The 18,923-nt window shown below is 55.8% G+C and overlaps 1 protein-coding gene across 1 annotated transcript; it reads left to right on the top strand.

Moving 5' to 3' along the window:
- The first annotated feature begins 1,289 nt into the window (after nucleotides 1-1,289).
- Nucleotides 1,290-14,426, top strand: OTOP2 (otopetrin 2). The gene is made up of 6 exons (XM_068151723.1): nucleotides 1,290-1,695; nucleotides 2,861-2,997; nucleotides 6,933-6,991; nucleotides 7,652-7,785; nucleotides 8,793-9,682; nucleotides 12,509-14,426. The coding sequence occupies exons 1-6, from the start codon at nucleotides 1,290-1,292 to the stop codon at nucleotides 12,677-12,679; spliced, it is 1,797 nt and encodes a 598-aa protein (XP_068007824.1). The 3' UTR covers nucleotides 12,680-14,426.
- The last annotated feature ends 4,497 nt before the right edge of the window (nucleotides 14,427-18,923 follow it).

The raw sequence follows: 18,923 nt of genomic DNA, 5'->3' as shown, positions 1-18,923 counted from the left end.
GCAGTGCGTCAGCAAAGACAAATGTGCCTTCCAGTTCCCAAGTCCCACCCTGCCCTTAGTGCTAGACCTTCCTCATTGCTGCCACCACGGGTGGGAAAAGCTTGAGCTACAAATGCAGATTGCTTCTTTCCCTCAGAAACATTCCAGGCACGGAGCAGCCTGATGGGAGCAGGAGCAGGGGGGAGGCACAGTATTTATTGTGCTCAGCTAAGCAGAAAAGCCAAGCCCAAAATGGTCAGCAAAGACAAAGTTCATCATCTCAACCATCTTCTCTCAAAGAAGGAGGTCTCCTGCCTGTGGGGAGATGGGTTTGCAGGGGGTGGCTTTGCTTTCTGCTGACCATGACCCTGTGACCAAGCGGTCTGTGCCGCGCTTAGCTGTGTTGTCACCTCATGCCCTCCTCAGGTAAATAACTCTTATCTCCTCCTTTCTCCCCTGCCTTCCCCAAAATCAGCTATTGCACAAAATGGATCACATGAGCTCCTCTGAGAAGCCCAGGAAGCACTGCTGTCACCTCCAGACATGGTATAAATCACAGAGACATCCCCAAGGGTGTAAATTCTTTGGCTGACCAAGCTGCAGCAACAGGGCAACCTCTGGGCCTGGCAAGAGCAGAGCTTTGGATCCCAGGCAGCAGAACAGGTGGGTGGAAGAGCTTTGCTTGAATGGTTAACTTGATTTATGTTAGACTTTCCCTTGAGAACCAATAGAGTCCCAAGCTTGGCATGGGTAAGGGGTTTTAGAGGTAGTGACAGCAGAGGTAGCTCACATCCTTCTTGCAGGAAGTGGTACAAAGCTTGATGTGATGTTGCAAAGGCTCCTGGGGCTTTCTTACCTTTCAGTTGCTCGTTCCTCAGCCAGGAAGTGTGCTTAGTGGATGACGTTTAGAAATCAAACCACACTGGCCGTTTGCCCCCAGGATATTTGATCCTGTTAGCTCTTTTCTGCTGTTCCTCCAGAATCTTACAGCAATAAACACCCAATTGAGTGACAGCTTAGGCAGGCCTTGTTTAAACTGTCCTGGGACCTCCCCAGCCAGAAGCATCTTAAGCAGGCGCACAGCCCTCAGGGAAGCAGGAAAAGAGAGGCTGAAAATGAGCACATCCCTCCTTTTGCTCTCCCTACCTCAGCCTTTCTGGTCCCTCTGATGCGTCCTCTCCTCCTCTTCACATCTCCTGCTTTGGTCCAGCCCTGGGCTGTTCAGAATGGAGTGAGCCCTCTCATTCATGGGGCTCTCTCTCCTCCCAGCAGCACTAGCCCTCAGCTGAAGCAGCAGCAGCAGCCGAACCATGAGCGGCGAGCTCGTGTGGAAGGACAGCGAGATCAGAGGCTCCCCCTCCAGCATGGGCTGTGGACACAAGGATGACAAAGCCAGCCGTGCTTCCGGCCAGATAGCCTCCTTTGGCCACCAGCCTCACCAGCCCCACTCCACTCCTGCCTCCAAGGAGGTGTGGAAGAAGGGTGGCCGCATGTTCTCCATCCTGCTGGCCGTGCACTTGGCCCTGCTGGCCTGCACGCTGGTGAGCAGCGGAGCCTTCGAGAAGATCGCCGTGCACGACTACGACGTCTTCTTCCTGCTGACTGTCATGATGCTGGTGGTCATCATATGGATCATCTTCTACCTTGTCAGCACCTCCCGGTGCCCAGACGCCATCCCCTGCAAAGATTCCCACGCTGGGCCCATCTGGCTGCGAGGTAGGAGCTCGTGGGGGTGGAGGGCTGGAGGTGAGATGGAGGGGAGACATCAGTTGTGACACTGGAAAGAGCAACCACCCAGGGCAGAGTCTTCTGTGCTGGGCATGGCACCATGCCCTGCCTCACAGAATCACACAGAACCACAGAATGGTAGAGGTTGGAAGGGACCTCTGGAGGTCATTGAGTCCAAACCCCCTACCAAGGCAGGTTCACCAAGAGAAGGTCACACAGAGACATGTCCCTGTGGGTTTTGAATATCTGCAGAGATGGAGACTCCACCACCAATCTGGGCAGCCTCTCCCAGTGCTCTGCCACCCTTACCTTAAAGAAGTTCCTCCTCAGAAGGTTAGCTCCTAGTCTCTCCACTGCTTGCACTGCCAGGTCTCCCTTTATAGAATCATAGAGTCATAGAATTGTTAGGGTGGGAAGACACCTCAAGGATCATCCAGTTCCAACCCCCCCTGCCATGGCCAGGGACACCTCACACTACAGCAGGTTGCTCACAGTCACATCCAGCCTGGCTGCAAACACCTCCAGGCAGGAGGCTTCTACCACCTCCCTGGGCAACCTGTGCCAGTGTCTCACCACTCTCCTGGAGAAGAACTTCTTCCTCACATCCAATCTGAATCTACCCATTTCTAGTTTTTTTCCATCCTCCCCAGTTCTATCACTCCCTGACACCCTCAAAAGTCTCTCCCCAGCTTTCTTGGAGCCCCCTTAAGATACTGGAAGGCCACAGTAAGGTCTCCTCTGAGCCTTCTCTTCTCCAGACTGCACAGCCCCAACTCCCTCAGTCTGTCCTCACAGCAGAGAAGCTCCAGCCCTCTGCTCATCCTCCTGGGCCTTCTCCACACACACTCCAGCACCTCCAGATGTTTCAAGAACTCTTGGTACTTTACTCCAAGTTCCTCCCCAGCCTTGCCACAGCTCTTGCAAGAGCTGCTAGCCCCAGTCAGAGTAAGGAGCTGACTAAAAATCCTTACCAGCCACAATTATCACATGATTCTGTTGATATCAAAGTAATTTTGGTGCTGGGAAAGAAAAAGAGAGAGAGGTAGAAGCAAAGCCTCTCCATGGCAATAGTTCCTCTTCTTCTGCTCCTCTGTCTGTATTGTCCACAAGTGCCTGCATCTGCCCAACCACAGATACTTTGGTTCCTCAACAGGAGGCCTGATCCTCTTTGCCATTTTCAGCCTTGTCATGGATGTGTTCAAAATAGGCTACTACTCGAGCTTCTACAGCTGCCTGTCTGCAATCAAAATCATCTACCCCATTGTGCAAGCAATATTCGTCGTGGTCCAGGTGAGAGGGTTGTGCTCTGTCCTGGGGAGAAGTAGAGGCAGAGCCACCAGCAGAAGGAGCTCTGACCTCAGGGACGTAGTTCAGCTTCTCAGGCAGCAAATGCAAAGTGGCTTCCTTCAGCCCCCACCCAGCACACATTTCTCTCCAACCAAGACAGCTTCCAGCTGTGGCAGCTCACCTCAAGGATTACAACTTGTTCCCATCCTGTGACGTTCTGGCTTAGGCCAGGATGGTTTGTCACAAACTCTAAGCAGTCCCCAGCCAGTCAGGTCTCCTTTCCCATGAACAGAGGGGCAGGACAGGCAGGGCAGGGGCAGGACAGGCAGGACAGGGGCAGGACAGGCAGGGCAGGGGCAGGAGAGGCAGGGCAGGGGCAGAACAGGCAGGACAGGGGCAGCACAGGCAGGGCAGGGGCAGCACAGGCAGGGCAGGGGCAGCACAGGCAGGACAGGAGCAAGACAGGCAGGGCAGGGGCAGGAGAGGCAGGATGGGGCAGGACAGGCAGGGCAGGTGCAGCACAGGCAGGGCAGGGGCAGGACAGGCAGGGCAGGGGCAGGACAGGCAGGGCAGGAGCAAGACAGGCAGGGCAGGGGCAGGACAGGCAGGACAGGGGCAGCACAGGCAGGGCAGGGGCAGGAGAGGCAGGGCAGGGGCAGCACAGGCAGGGCAGGGGCAGGACAGGCAGGACAGGAGCAGCACAGGCAGGGCAGGGGCAGCACAGGCAGGGCAGGGGCAGGACGGGCAGGACAGGGGCAGCACAGGCAGGGCAGGGGCAGAACAGGCAGGGCAGGGGCAGCACAGGCAGGGCAGGAGCAGGACAGGCAGGGCAGGGGCAGCACAGGCAGGGCAGGAGCAGCACAGGCAGGGCAGGGGCAGGACAGGCAGGACAGGGGCAGCACAGGCAGGGCAGGGGCAGGACAGGCAGGGCAGGGGCAGCACAGGCAGGGAAGGAGCAGGAGAGGCAGGACAGGAGCAGGACAGGCAGGACAGGGGCAGGACAGGCAGGGCAGGAGCAGGACAGGCAGGATGGGGCAGCACAGGCAGGGCAGGGACAGCACAGGCAGGGCAGGGGCAGCACAGGCAGGGCAGGAGCAGGATGGGGAGGACAGGGGCAGGACAGGCAGGGCAGGGGCAGCACAGGCAGGCCAGGAGCAGGACAGGCAGGATGGGGCAGCACAGGCAGGGCAGGGGCAGGACAGGCAGGGCAGGGGCAGCACAGGCAGGGCAGGGGCAGGACAGGCAGGGCAGGGGCAGCACAGGCAGGGCAGGGGCAGGACAGGCAGGGCAGGGGCAGCACAGGCAGGGCAGGAGCAGGACAGGCAGGGCAGGGGCATCACAGGCAGGGCAGGGGCAGGACAGGCAGGGCGGGGCAGGACAGGCAGGACAGGGGCAGCACAGGCAGGGCAGGAGCAGCACAGGCAGGGCAGGAGCAGGACAGGCAGGGCAGGGGCAGCACAGGCAGGGCAGGGGCAGCACAGGCAGGACAGGAGCAGGACAGGCAGGATGGGGCAGCACAGGCAGGGCAGGGGCAGGACAGGCAGGGCGGGGCAGGACAGGCAGGGCAGGGGCAGCACAGGCAGGACAGGGGCAGGACAGGCAGGGCGGGGCAGGACAGGCAGGACAGGAGCAAGACAGGCAGGGCAGGGGCAGGACAGCAGGACAGGGGCAGGACAGGCAGGGCAGGAGCAGGACAGGCAGGGCAGGGGCAGGACAGGCAGGGCAGGGGCAGCACAGGCAGGGCAGGAGCAGGAGAGGCAGGACAGGGGCAGCACAGGCAGGGCAGGGCAGGACAGGCAGGGCAGGAGCAAGATGGGCAGGGCAGGGGCAGGATGGGCAGGACAGGGGCAGCACAGGCAGGGCAGGGGCAGGACAGGCAGGGCAGGGGCAGCACAGGCAGGGCAGGGGCAGGACAGGCAGGGCAGGGGCAGCACAGGCAGGGCAGGGGCAGCACAGGCAGGACAGGGGCAGGACAGGCAGGGCAGGACAGGCAGGGCAGGGGCAGGACAGGCAGGGCAGGGGCAGGACAGGCAGGGCAGGGGCAGGACAGGCGGGGCAGGACAGGCAGGGCAGGGGCAGGACAGGCAGGACAGGGGCAGGACAGGCAGGGCAGGGGCAGGACAGGCAGGGCAGGAGCAGCACAGGCAGGGCAGGGGCAGAACAGGCAGGATGGGGCAGCACAGGCAGGGCAGGGGCAGGACAGGGGCAGCACAGGCAGGGCAGGGGCAGGACAGGCAGGATGGGGCAGCACAGGCAGGGCAGGGGCAGGACAGGCAGGGTGGGGCAGGACAGGCAGGACAGGGGCAGCACAGGCAGGGCAGGGGCAGGACAGGCAGGGCAGGGGCAGGACGGGCAGGGGCAGGACAGGCAGGGCAGGGGCAGCACTGCCAGGGCAGGGGCAGGACAGGCAGGACAGGCAGGACAGAGGCAGCACAGGCAGGGCAGGGGCAGGACAGGCAGGACAGGAGCAAGACAGGCAGGACAGGGGCAGGACAGGCAGGGCAGGGGCAGGACAGGCAGGGCAGGGGCAGGACAGCAGGACAGGGGCAGGACAGGCAGGGCAGGAGCAGGACAGGCAGGGCAGGGGCAGGACAGGCAGGGCAGGGGCAGGACAGGCAGGGCAGGAGCAGGACAGGCAGGACAGGGGCAGCACAGGCAGGGCAGGGCAGGACAGGCAGGGCAGGAGCAAGACGGGCAGGGCAGGGGCAGGATGGGCAGGACAGGGGCAGCACAGGCAGGGCAGGGGCAGCACAGGCAGGGCAGGGGCAGGACAGGCAGGGCAGGTGCAGCACAGGCAGGGCAGGGGCAGCACAGGCAGGGCAGGGGCAGGACAGGCAGGGCAGGGGCAGGACAGGCAGAACAGGGGCAGGACAGGCAGGGCAGGGGCAGCACAGGCAGGGCAGGGGCAGCACAGGCAGGACAGGAGCAGGACAGGCAGGGCAGGGGCAGCACAGGCAGGGCAGGGGCAGGACAGGTGGGGCAGGACAGGCAGGGCAGGGGCAGCACAGGCAGGGCAGGGGCAGCACAGGCAGGGCAGGGGCAGCACAGGCAGGGCAGGGGCAGCACAGGCAGGGCAGGGGCAGGACAGGCAGGACAGGGGCAGCACAGGCAGGGCAGGAGCAGGACAGGCAGGACAGGGGCAGGACAGGCAGGGCAGGGGCAGGACAGGCAGGGCAGGAGCAGCACAGGCAGGGCAGGAGCAGGACAGGCAGGATGGGGCAGCACAGGCAGGGTAGGGGCAGGACAGGGGCAGCACAGGCAGGGCAGGGGCAGGACAGGCAGGATGGGGCAGCACAGGCAGGGCAGGGGCAGGACAGGCAGGGCGGGGCAGGACAGGCAGGACAGGAGCAAGACAGGCAGGGCAGGGGCAGGACAGGCAGGGCAGGAGCAAGACAGGCAGGGCAGGGGCAGGACAGGCAGGGCAGGGGCAGCACTGCCAGGGCAGGGGCAGGACAGGCAGGACAGGCAGGACAGAGGCAGCACAGGCAGGGCAGGGGCAGGACAGGCAGGACAGGAGCAAGACAGGCAGGACAGGGGCAGGACAGGCAGGACAGGGGCAGGACAGGCAGGGCAGGGGCAGGACAGCAGGGCAGGGGCAGGACAGGCAGGGCAGGAGCAGGACAGGCATGGCAGGGACTGCCCTGCAGTTTGAAGTCCTGCATGGAGAACCACCTGCTCTGGGAGAATATCAAGGTGGGAGGAGATCAGGAGTGTCAGTTTAGACAGGAACAGGGGCTGGCCATGGGCAGAAGAATGGCAGCGGGCCAGGGCAGGAGGAGCAAAGAAAGAGCAGACCACCTCCAGCAAATGGCCAGGATTATGGCCCCAGATGGGCTCAGGTGAAAGAGGCTCTAGCTTGCTCTTTGCTTCCTGCAGAATGATGTGATTTGCTTTCTTGCTTTGCTGGAAATGACAACTTCTTCTCTTGCCCTTGCCAGACATATTTCCTGTGGATCTCTGCCAAAGACTGTGTCCACGTACACCTGAACGTTACCAGGTGAGCTCTGCTGCTCTTGGGATCCCACCTGGGCCACCACAAACCCTGTGCACGCTCTCACACAGCTGAGATGCAACAAAGAACTAATCCACACCACCACCCTTAATGCTGGCCAAAACTAAACCTGCTCAGACTCCAGTTAAACTTAGATCCCAGCTCCAGCAGCTGAGGTTCATGACCTGTGGATCTGTCAGGGCTGGGATTCACTTCACAAACACAGGCATTACTCAAAGCAGATTAGCCTTAAATAAATAATTAGTGTTAAATAAAATGATTCAGAGCTGACTTTTGCTTCTCTGGGGAAGATGATGACACAGTGAGCAAGCCTCAGGCTAAAATCACATCTTGGCCATTTTTGCAAGACTGGATCTACTGGAGACCAATCCAGACCTAGTCATCTCCTCACTGTTGGGAAGCTCTTCCAAAATCAGCAAGAGGAATCAGGCTTTGCTGACTCTCATGAGCAGGAAGGGAAAATAGGATGAGAGCAAGAGCAGCAAAGCAAGGGTCAGGATTCCCAGCCTTGATCAGCAGAGCCCTTGCACCACTGCAGGCAGCTCCTGCAGTCCCTCTGGGCATGTGTACATCTATAACATGGACAACAGCAGCACGACCTAGAGCCATTGCTTCAACCTCATGAACCTTCTCTGTCTTCTGCAGGTGTGGCTTGATGCTCACACTGACTACCAACTTAGCAGTGTGGATGTCAGCAGTGACAGATGAGTCTGTTCACAAAGCACATTCAAAGCTGAAGAAGAACATGACAGATGAACTCTTCAGGTGGCTCCTGAGAGGTAATCTACCCATTTATGGAGCCAGCTGATCCAGGGAGGGAGCCCATGAGGAAGAAATTGGTTTGCAAGTCAGGTTTTGTCCCTTTTCAGAAGGCCTGGCTAGAGCTGAAGGCTCTTTTAACAGAGCTGGTACATTGAAACCCAGGTCTGAATGCTGGGAATGTTAGGTTGATGGTTGGACTTGATGTTCTTAGAGGCCTTTTCCAACCCAAACAATTCTATGGTTCCATGATTCTATGATTCATTTCTTAAAATGCATCTCAGAAGAGTCAGAAAGGCGAAAGGCCCTGCACAAATGGAGTGGGAATAAAGAGGAGAAGGGGGGGGGAGGGGGGAAGAGATTTAATCTGCCACCTAACTTCTTCAGAAAGAACATGAGTACCAGAAAGCTGAGGTTAGTATCAGTCAGGGTTGGAAGGGACCACAAGGATCATCTAGTTCCAACCCCCCTGCCATGGGCAGGGACACCCCACACTAGATCAGGCTGGACAGAGCCTCATCCAGCCTGGGCTTAAACACCTCCAGGGATGGACCTCAACCACCTCCCTGGACAACCCATTCCAGGGCTTCACCACTCTCATGGGGAAGAACTTCCTCCTCACCTCCAGCCTGAATCTCCCCACCTCCAGCTTCATTCCATTCCCCCTAGTCCTATCACTACCTGAGATCCTGAGAAGTCCTTCCCCAGCCTTTCTGTAGGCCCCCTTCAGATACTGGAAGGCCACAAGGAGGTCACCTGGGAGCCTTCTCTTCTGCAGACTGAACAGCCCCAACTCCTTCAGTCTGTCCTCACAGGAGAGGTGCTCCAGCCCTCTGCTCATCCTCGTGGCCTTTCTCTGGACACGCTCCAGAACGTTGAAGTGGCTTTGGTGTCAAAGTGGTCAGGTATTCTTCTGGCCTTGGTCTTGTTTTTCACTGACCCTAAGCACCCACTCTGCAGGGCTGCTGTAAAGTGCTGGCTCCGAGTTTTGCTCTGACTGCATCTCTGTGTTTGTGTCTGGTTTCAGCGGGAATAAGGAGCAGCTCAGCTGAAGAGTGCAACTGCAACAGCCAAATCTGCCAGATCTTCAAGAATGGCTACTTCTGGCTGTACCCCTTCAACATTGAGTACAGCCTCTTTGCCTCTGCCATGGTCTATGTCATGTGGAAGAACGTTGGGCGCTTCATAGAGCACCACTCCCACCACGTCCAGCGCCTGAAGTTCAGGCTTTTCCGCAGGACCTTCTTTGTAGGCATCATGTTGGGCCTCATCGTTCTGGTGAGCGGGTTGGGTGTCCTTATCCTTTACGAGGTGCAGGTCAACTCCAGCACCGAGGCCAGCAAGAAGAGCCAGGCACTCACCATGTACTACATCTTCAACATCGTTTGCCTGGGCCTGATGTCTCTGGTCTGCATCGGCGGCTCCGTCATCTACCGCTTCGACAAGAGGGACATGGACCGGCACAAGAACCCAACCAGGACCCTGGACGTGGCCCTGCTGATGGGTGCAGCCCTGGGCCAGTATGCTATTTCCTACTACTCCATCGTGGCCATCGTGGCCAGCACGCCGAGGGACGCTATCAGCGCGCTCAACCTCACCTATGCCCTCCTGATGATCGCCCAGCACACCTTCCAGAACATCTTCATCATCGAGGGCCTCCATCGGCAACCCCCCAAGGAAGACCACAAGCAGGACTCTCACCAGAAGGACCTCTATGGCCTCACCTTTGTCAACATCAATGCGGTGTCCCTCCGTGTGCCCGACGGCGGCGGCGCCCTGGCCCCTAGCGCTGCCTCTGGCCCCGAAGCCATCCACCCTGCCGAGCTGGTGCGGTCCCTCACCGCCCCCAAGAGGATGAACTGGAGGAGGAAGTTCCTAAAGGAGATCTCCATCTTCCTCCTGCTGAGCAATATCATAGTGAGTACCTGCAGAGAGAAGAGCTTGTCAGGGCTGGGGGGAGGGAGGCAAGCACGAGGGAGAATGCATTAAAGGTGGGTGTCAAGAAGAAGGGCTCAGTCTTTTTTCCGCGGTGCCCTGGGATTGGAGGAGGGGCAATGGGCACAAACTGGAGCACAGGAAGTTCCACCTCGAGGTGAGGAAAAACTTCTTTGCTGTGAGGGTGCTGGAGCCCCGGAGCAGGCTGCCCAGAGGGATTCCAAACCCACCTGGACATCCTGCTGTGGGGGACCCTGCTTTGGCAGGGGGGGGTTGGACTAGATGATCTCTAGAGGACCCTTCCAACCCCCACCATGCTGGGATCCTGTGAAGTGTCTGTGAAGGAGAGGGTGCTCCCCATGCAAAGCCAGTTATTCCTGTGCCTCCACCATACAGACAGCACACTCACATGGAATGGGTGCACAGATGGGATTCCCTTGTCACCTCAAAGCAAGAGCAACTGTCCTGGGCTAAGATATTTTAGGCCATGATGATGGACCTGTCCCTTATCACCAGAACAGCAGATAAGAAAATCAGTGGGTACAAGAGAAGAATCAGTTCCAGTGTTTCAGCTGGCATTAGAAGATGTGTAAGGGAACTTATTAGAGCAAGAGTAGACACTGGACCCTCCCCTTCAACTCCCAAAGAAAGGGCATAAAGTGGCAAATGCCTGGGTTGAAGTCTGGGTGTTCTGAAGAAAGAGCAGCATGTCTCTTCTCAGAGCCCAAAGGCTGATCCCAGCTTCTGTGAGGAGAAACTGGTCACTGGCAACTTCAGGTGGGGTTTCCACTTTAGTGAGCAGCCAGGGGACCACATCTACCTGTAAAAGACACAAAGGGTTAAGCTGCGTGGCCAGAGAAGCCACACACGTGTTGGTGTAGGATCACAGAATCATTTGGGTTGGAAATGTTCATTGAGTCCAACCATTCTCTAACGCTACCAAGTCTGGTGCTGAGCCATGTCCCTCAGCACCACATCTCTGTGTCTGAACACCTTCAGGAATGGGGATTTGACCAGCACCCCGGGGAGCCTGTTCCAGGGCTTGAAAATCCTTTCAAGGGAAGAAGGTTCTTGCCTCTAGAGAAGCTCCAAGCCTCAGCTAGTCAGTCACACCATGTCCTCAAACTGCTTTTACACCTAAGCTGGCAGAGAATGAGCTGATAACCCCCATGCAAGCAGACAGACTTGCTGGGCTCCTGAGTAAAACACAAACAGAGCCTGGGGTGACCCAGCTGCTGCCAGCTCAGGCCTGCCCACACTTGCTCCATCCGAAGAGTCTGAGCAGGCCAGGGTCATGCCAACACAACACGCTCAAGTTCTTCCCTTGATGAGTGCCTCAGCACTTGGTTCAGGCCTGTTTCTGAGCACAAATGGGAAGTGGGTTCAAGGTACAACCCCAGATCATGCTGGCACAGGTCCCATGCTCAGAAGGTTGCCTGTGGTGGGTTGAAATTACACACCCCGCACACCCCCAATATAAAATTGCCAGACCAGCTCAGGTGGAAGCAGATGAAGCTCTATTTACAAGCAAAACCTACTGTCTAGAAATGGAATATGTACAAAATATATGATATTGACATGGATTTGCAGTTTCTGAACAACACAAGAAACTCCCCCTGGACAAAACCAGGGGGTTACCAACAGCTTCCTCCTCTTCCTCCCCTTGCCTCCTGTACATGGGACAGGAGAAAGAAGAGCAGAGAGCTGCTGCTAGCACTTAACCACAAGAAAGAACACAGCCAAGGTCAGCAAGGCCAGCAGAAGCACCAGCTAGAAAGAAGCAGCCCAAAAATGGAGAGAGTTATTGTCCCAAGCTAACTGGGTGTTGGGTACCAGGCCAATGGGATTATTTAGACCTCATCATTATTTGCCTTTTCACATCCCATAGTAATTCACTTACCTTCTACCACTTTTCTGGTCAAGATCTGTAGAAAACTTTCTAGGCACAGCCTAAAACTACCACAGTTGCCCTTTGCACAGGTTCACAGGCTCACAGGATGTTAGGGGGTGGAAGGGACCTCTGGAGACCATTGAGTCCGACCCCCTGCCAGACCAAGACCACAGAATCCAGTCCAGGTCACACAGGAATGCATCCAGAAGGGACTTGAAAGTCTCTAGAGGAGACTCCACAACCCCTCTGGGCAGCTTGCTCCAGTGCTCTGTGACACAGTAAAGAAGTTCCTCCTCATGTTGAGGTGGAACCTCCTGTGCTGTAGTTTATATCCATAGCCCCTTGTCCTATCACAGGGCACAACTGAGCAGAGCCTGGCCCCTGCCTCCTGACCCCCAGCCCTCAGATAGTAACAAACATTTATTAAATCCCCTCTCAGTCTTCTCCTCTCCAGACTAAAAAGCCCCAGGGCTCTCAGCCCCTCCTCACAGGGCACATGCTCCAGTTCCTGGACAGCCCCCTGGTAGCCCTCTGTTGGACTCTCTTGCATAGATCCCTGTCCCTCTTGAACTGGGGAGACCAAGTCAGGACACTCTATTCATAGGGTCATACAATCAGCCCCATCTCCTGGCGGCTGTGCTGGGGGGTGCCGGCTCTGCCACTCACAGTGAGAGTGATTGCCCATTGGAATGGGCTGCCCGGGGAGGTGGTGGAGTCACCATCATTGGCTGTTTTCAGGAGGAGACTTGATGGGGTGCTTGGTGCCATGGGTTAGCTGTTTGGGTGGGTTGGATTGGTTGAAGGGTTGGACACGATGACCTTGAAGGTCTCTTCCAACCTGGTTTATTCTATTATTCTATTCTATTCTATTCTTCACCTTGCTCACTGCAGCATTGTTCTCCTGTTCCCTCCAACAGCTCTGGATCATGCCAGCCTTCGGTGCCCGGCCCCAGTTTGACAATGACACAGAACTGAACTTCTATGGTGATTCCATGTGGCCAGCCATCGTGGACATTTGCCTGCCCTTTGGCATCTTCTACCGCATGCACGCCGTGGCCAGTTTGTTGGAGGTCTACATCATGTCCTAAAGAACTTTCTTGCAAGGAAGATGGGATCCTCCTCAATCAAATCCATCCACCTCCTTCCTACCCCAGGGCTGGGAGAGTGCCCAGATATCCCCAGGGGTCCCCCAGCGCTGCCTGAACTGTGTTCCTCCTGCAGGGTTGGGGCATTCATGAGCTGTCAGGGAAGATCACCCAAACATAGTCCAGATTCTATTTTTGCTACTTGTGTGTGGGTGTGCATGTGTGTGTCTGGAGTTCTTGAAGCTTAAAAGAAAACCAAACCAAAACAACCAAACAACCAACCAACCAACCAAACAAACAAACCCCAACCAAAACCCAAACAACCAAACAAGAAGATAAAGGAAGGTGCCCAGAGTAGCATCACGGTAATTACCTTTGGTTTGTACACTGACTCACCTTCCCTCTTCAAAGCCTGTGCACTCCATGCCACTGATGTGGTCCCCAGCAGGTGCTCAGCACCCTTGGATCATCAGTGCCTGCCTGTGTGCCAAGACCCAGCAGGCAGGAAGGGCTAACACAGGCGTGGAGGCAAAGACGTGGAAGCCGCTTGGGCTTCCGGTATGGCCAGTTGGAAATCACTGCCCTGCAGAGATGTGAAAACAAACCAGTGAGCACCAAAGGCTTGGGGAAACTTTTTCAGCTTGCTGTATTGCCCATCCCCCTCTTGACCCTTCCCTGTTTTCAGCCTATTCCAGGGAGGCATCAGTGCTGCTGAGTGGGGTTGGTAGTTCACTGCAGCCTCCTCTTCCTAAGGGACAGGACATCCCTGCAGGAGAGCTGTGCCTCTGGTTCTGGGCTGGCCCTGCTCTGGGATTGCTCTAAGCACACTTATAGAATCATTGAACCAATAAGGTTGGAAAAGACCTCAAAGATCATCAAGTCCAACCTGTCACCCAAAGACCTTGTGACTACTATAACCATGGCACCAAGTGCCACATCCAATCCCCTCTTGAACCCCTCCAGGGATGGGGACTCCACCACCTCCCTGGGCAGCACATCCCAACAGCCACCACCTTTCTCCTCACCTTGAGCCTAACTTGGTTCCCTTTCTCCTAGTTCAGGAGAATCAGGGCTCAAGAACCATGGAGCTCACATGGGCAATACAGTCTGGGGGGTGGCAGAGAGCTTAGGGGTTGTTTTTTTTCTTTTCTCTTCTTTTTTTGTTTAATAGATAATGATGAATATTTTTTTTTAAATATATATGAACATTTTTGTACACAAAAGTTATTTATTGATTTGCACTGTAAAACTGAACTCCTGAAGGGACCTTCTGTCCTCCAGGAGAGAGAAAGCAATGCAACACCACGGCCAATTTGATCTCCTCGCCCTGAAGGGATGCTTGAGCTGCGCCCTCAGCCCTGTGCGTGCTCTGAGGCTGCGAGTGCAGCCCCAGCAGGGCCCTGAAACAGGTTTCTGGGTGCCTGCAGCTCTCCATGAACCACTGTACAATTGAGGGGGCTTTCAGAGCAGGGCTCCTGGGCTCCAGGGGGGTAGAAATGGGCCCCTCTGCTGTACCCAGAGTCCAAGCAGAGCCTCAGGGAGCCCACGCTGCCATGCCACAACGGCATAGCTGAGCTTGGTCTGTATCCTGAGGCATCAGGGTTTATGGTTCCAATAGAGGGTTCATTGTTCCCTCAGGGTTTATCATTCCAATAAAGAAAACTGCAGAGGTGGCAGAAATCATCAAGCCTGCTCCCATGGACCTCTGAGCATCCATCAAAAAAAAAAGAAAGAAAGAAAGAAAGAGAGAGAGAAAATAAAAGGAAAATATGATACTGGAGATGGAGTGATGTAGTTTTCCACCTGATGGCCCAAACTGCCAGCCCAGGCTGGTTTCAATCCACCTTTCCCCTCCCATCCTAGATCACCAAAGCAGAAGGGACCAGTGCCTCCAGCTGGTCTGACCACAGATCCCAGCCTGCCTGCCAGCTGCCTTGCTCTGAGGAGGGTAGAAGGTGGGATAAACCCTGATTTCCCCTGCCCCCCAGCATCTCTGGAGTGGGTCACTCCTGCCAGATGGCCTCTCCCAGCCCCACCAAGCTTGCAAAGGTCTGGTTCTGTTTTGCCCATTGACCTGGGAAAGATACAATCTCTGCCTAGAAACCTCACCTCTCCTAAAACAAAAGCCTTTTTAATTGCAGCCAAAGGAGCCACAGATTAAGGCAGCAAAGAGACCCAAAGGGTGCACAGACGTCAGTCTTACACACACCCTACACATTATTCTAGCCCAAGCTGCTGAGCCCTGGCAGGGGCAGAAAAGACTAAATCACCTACTCTGTTCCTGGGGGGCACACTGGGGTTGCCTCCTCCATGCTCTTGCTGGTGCCTCCTCCCAGGTTCCCAGGGCTGGGCACTTCGAGCCGGGCAGGACAGAGTCTGAAGTGCTCTTTTGTTCAGGGCAGCAACTGCAGAGCCACTTCTGGGGCTAAATAAACCCAGGAGGGGTGTAAGGAGAACCCCAAGACAGCCCAAGCAGTAGTGAGAGAGGTAACAACCCCAAAGCTAAAGCTCCAGGGTGTTGGGTCAGCAGGAACCACAACATCCACACACAAGGAATCACACTGGAATAAACCAAAATGCTCTGGGGGCAGCACTAGCTCCACAAGGGCCCCTTGCTTACCTGAGCCTTCCTCAGGCTGCAAAGGGAGAGGGTTCTAGCTGAGGGCTGTGTTCTTCTTCTGCCCTCCAGCCACAGGTATATGTCTCAGAAGAGGCAGCAGACAGGGAAGCATCAGTGAGTCCTATTTCTATACCCAAATAAAGGGGACAGAGGGAAAGGGAGCACCCACAAGTCCAAAAAGCAAAGAAGAAACTCAAATCCCAAACCCTAAGAGAGCTTCACATGGCCCCTGCCATGTGCTCAAGCGTTGTCTGCTAGAAGGTGTCAGCTCATGGTCAGTTAACTGTGCAAAGCAGAGCTCCACAAGGCTGATGGAGCATCATCCAGATGCCCCTAGGCAGCTCCTCAGCACAGGCAGTGTCCCAGGGGTGTCACCTAAACCCAGTGCACAAACAGGGCAGGCACAGCCACATCCTAGCCACATGGATCTGTGCTCTTCTGGGACTCTGAGCTGCCAGGCAATGCTGGCTGCTCCCTCACTTCTCCCTGCACTAGGAGGAGACCCTAGTGAAGCCCTAGGGCTTATCTCCTCATAGCCCACTGTAAGCGTAGGACATCTCTCCCTGAGGGAGAGATCTATGGAAGGGGAGAACACTCCAAATGCAGAGCACCTGAGTAATGTGAACAGGTCCCACCTGCTCCTGTGACCTCCCACAGACACAGAATCACAGACTGGTAGGGCTTGGAAGGGAGCTCCAGAGATCGTCAAATCCAAGCCCCCTGCCAAAGCAGGATCACCTAGGGCAGGTCACACAGGGACACATCCAGGTGGGCAGAGAAGGAGACTCCACAACCTCTCTGGACACCCTGTTCCAGTGTTCCATCACCCTCACTGTAAAGAAGTGTTGAGGTGGAACCTCCTATGTTCCAGCTTGTATCCATTGTTCCTTGTCCTATCACTGGGCACCATCAGAAAGAGCCTGGCACCTTCTCCTTGACCCTCACCCCTCAGATATTTAAGGCACTGATAAGATCCTCTCTCAGCCTTCTCTTCTCCAGACTAAACAGCCCCAAGGTCTCTCAGCCTTTCTTCACAGGAGAGGTGTCCATGTCCCATGTCTTCATGATGTGCCCCTGCAGAAAAGCCCTGCTGTCAGCTCCACCTTCCACGCCTGCAAGGAGAGAAACTGAGGCACAGGAGCTGAGTGAACACAAAGCTTGTGCCAGAGCAGAGAATGGAGTTGGGCCCCCAGGCCACCAGCAGCCTCCTGCTGAGCTCACTTGCCTTTGCATCAGCTATGGAGCCAAGATCAGATCCACCTTAAGGGATGAGGAACAGGGACAGCAATGTGCCTCAAGGTGTCTGTTTAAATGGTAGCCACTGAAAATGAAGAGCTACAGGAAAGCAAAAGGGCTGCCCTGCGGCTTTCAGGTCTTGCCAGAGGCTTCCATTCTCTGGTATAAAGCCACTTTGGGATGAATCCTTTGCTATAAAAGCCTCCTTGGTCTCCCAGGGATCTGAAGACCTGCTGTGCTGCAGGGCTTTGGTGGGGACACTGAAGTCCACCAATAAAATTCACTCTTGAATTGATGACAGGGTTAAGAGTCCAGCTCTGGTTGAGCTCAGGAAGCACCAATCCTGCAGATCCAGGCACAGGACTCCAGCCACTGTGTGAGTGCTAAAAAGGTCCCAACACAGACCCAGGCCTGAGGCACACAGTGCCAGACTCAGCAAGGGAGAGCAGCAAGAAGGGGATGAAGAGCAGGAGATCAGAAATCACTGCTCAGGAAAATGAAAAGAGCAGGGAAGGCCATAGCCAAGACCAGAACTGAGTCATCATCCCACCACCACCAGTTTCACATCCACTCCTCTGCTTCTTAATCATCTGTTATTTGAGGGCGAGCTTTGTTGTATTATGAGCTTTGTTTTATTAGGGGAGCAGAAAAAAAACCCCAAAACAAACAAAAAGAAAGTCTTTTATCTGGGTGATTTGCTCTGAGGCGTGTCAGGGACAGGGGAGGAATCCAAGTTAATTATTATCTGTCACTGCAGCAGCTGGAAAGTGATGCATTGAGAAGGTCACAAGGCTGATGGGTTTGCAACACGAGGCAAGGTGCAGACTGCAAGCAGGACTGGCTGTGAGGTGTGCTGGGAGTCAGGGCAGGAGGCGGAGGAGACACTTCCAAGGCGCCAAGACAGTGGTCCTCAGAGGAAGGAGCAACTCCGCACAGGGAGGAGGTCAAAGTGACCTGCACCAAGAGACATAGAATCATGGAATTGTTTTGTTTGGAAAAGACCTGCAAGGTCATCGAGTCCAACCATCAGCCCACCACCAGCATGGCCATTGAACCATGTCCCCGAGTGCCATGGCCACAGGTTTCTTGAACACCACCAGGGATGGGGACTCTACCACCTCCCTGGGCAGCCTGTGCCAATGTCTGACCCCTCTTGGAGCAAAGAAATTTTTCTTAATCTCCAACCTAAACCTCCCCTGGCACAATTTCAGGCCATTTCCTCTCATTCTAACACTTGATGTTAGGGAGAAGAGACCAAGCCCCACCTCACTCCAGCCTCCTTTCAGGGAGCTGTAGAGTGAAATGAGGTTGTAGAGAGCAATGAGGTTGTAGAGGGCAATTAATGAGGTTGTAGAGGGCAATTAATGAGGTTGTAGAGAGCAATTAATGAGGTTGTAAAGAGCCAAAAGGTCTCCCTTCAGCCTCCTCTTCTCCAGATTAAACAACCCCAGCTCCCTCAGCTGCTCCTCACAAAACCTGTGCTCTAGACACAACCATGAGCAGAGCCAGCACACACCCTGCAGCGAGGGCCAGCACTGGGGTGCTGCACCACGGCTTCCCCTCACCCATGTTCATAGAGTCACAGAATGGTTTGGGTTGGAAGGGACCTTGAAGGTCATCTAGTTCCAAACCCTTGTCACTGGCACAAACACCTTCCACTAGCCCAGGTTGCTCAAGACCTCATCCAGCCTGGCCTTGAATACCTGCAGGGACCTCCACGGCCACGTTGGACTCCTGCTGGATGAGGCTGCTCTTCCTGGGTGTTATAATTTATGATCAAATGGATATGATACAATGTGAATATGATTTATGAGATCTCAGCAATTGTATTTCCCAGCTAATTTGACCAGGTCAGCCCAAAAGCCTGTGCTCCCTCCTCAGCCCCTGGGGAGGAGTCAGCAGCGTGGTTCTAGCCGCCGGCGCAGGGCAGGGCGTGGGAGCCGCAGGCTTGCAGCACTGCTCCGGCCGCTGGGCAAACAGGGCGGCTGGGCACCAACATGCTTCCTCCCCTGGGCCTGTTTACAGACCTGCTCAGGCCCAGCCTGGGTGTTATTGCTGGGAAGCACACAGATAAGGCCATTAATAAGCACAGTGCTGATAGCAGCAGGGGGGCTGTCAAACATCGCTCCCAACCTTCAGCAGCTTGCTCCTAGGCTCTGAGTGAAGGCAGCTTCTCCAGGGCAGTGATTTATGGGATCGATCCTGTTCCATCACAGAATCATCATAGCATCAACCAGGTTGGAAGAGACCTCCAAGATCCTCAAGTCCAACCAATCACCCAAGCCTAACTAATCAACCAGACCATGGCACTAAGTGCCTCATCCAGGCTTTGCTTAAACACCTCCGGGGACACTGACCCCACCACCTCCCTGGGCAGCCCATTCCAATGGG

Source organism: Melanerpes formicivorus, unplaced genomic scaffold (assembly GCF_026170545.1).
Source record: "Melanerpes formicivorus ecotype bairdi unplaced genomic scaffold, bMelFor1.0.p_v2 SCAF_21, whole genome shotgun sequence".
NCBI lineage: Eukaryota > Metazoa > Chordata > Aves > Piciformes > Picidae > Melanerpes > Melanerpes formicivorus.
Note: the sequence above shows the minus strand (reverse complement) of the source record. Positions and strands in the feature narration are given on the sequence as shown.

What these genes read in the sequence shown, in the direction of transcription:
- OTOP2 (XM_068151723.1), top strand. Translation starts at nt 1,290, where the DNA reads ATGAGCGGCGAGCTCGTGTGGAAGGACAGCGAGATCAGAGGCTCCCCC. An exon ending in TGGGCCCATCTGGCTGCGAG is followed by an intron (nt 1,696 to 2,860) that starts GTAGGAGCTCGT and finishes GTTCCTCAACAG; the next exon opens with GAGGCCTGATCCTCTTTGCC. An exon ending in CAATATTCGTCGTGGTCCAG is followed by an intron (nt 2,998 to 6,932) that starts GTGAGAGGGTTG and finishes TGCCCTTGCCAG; the next exon opens with ACATATTTCCTGTGGATCTC.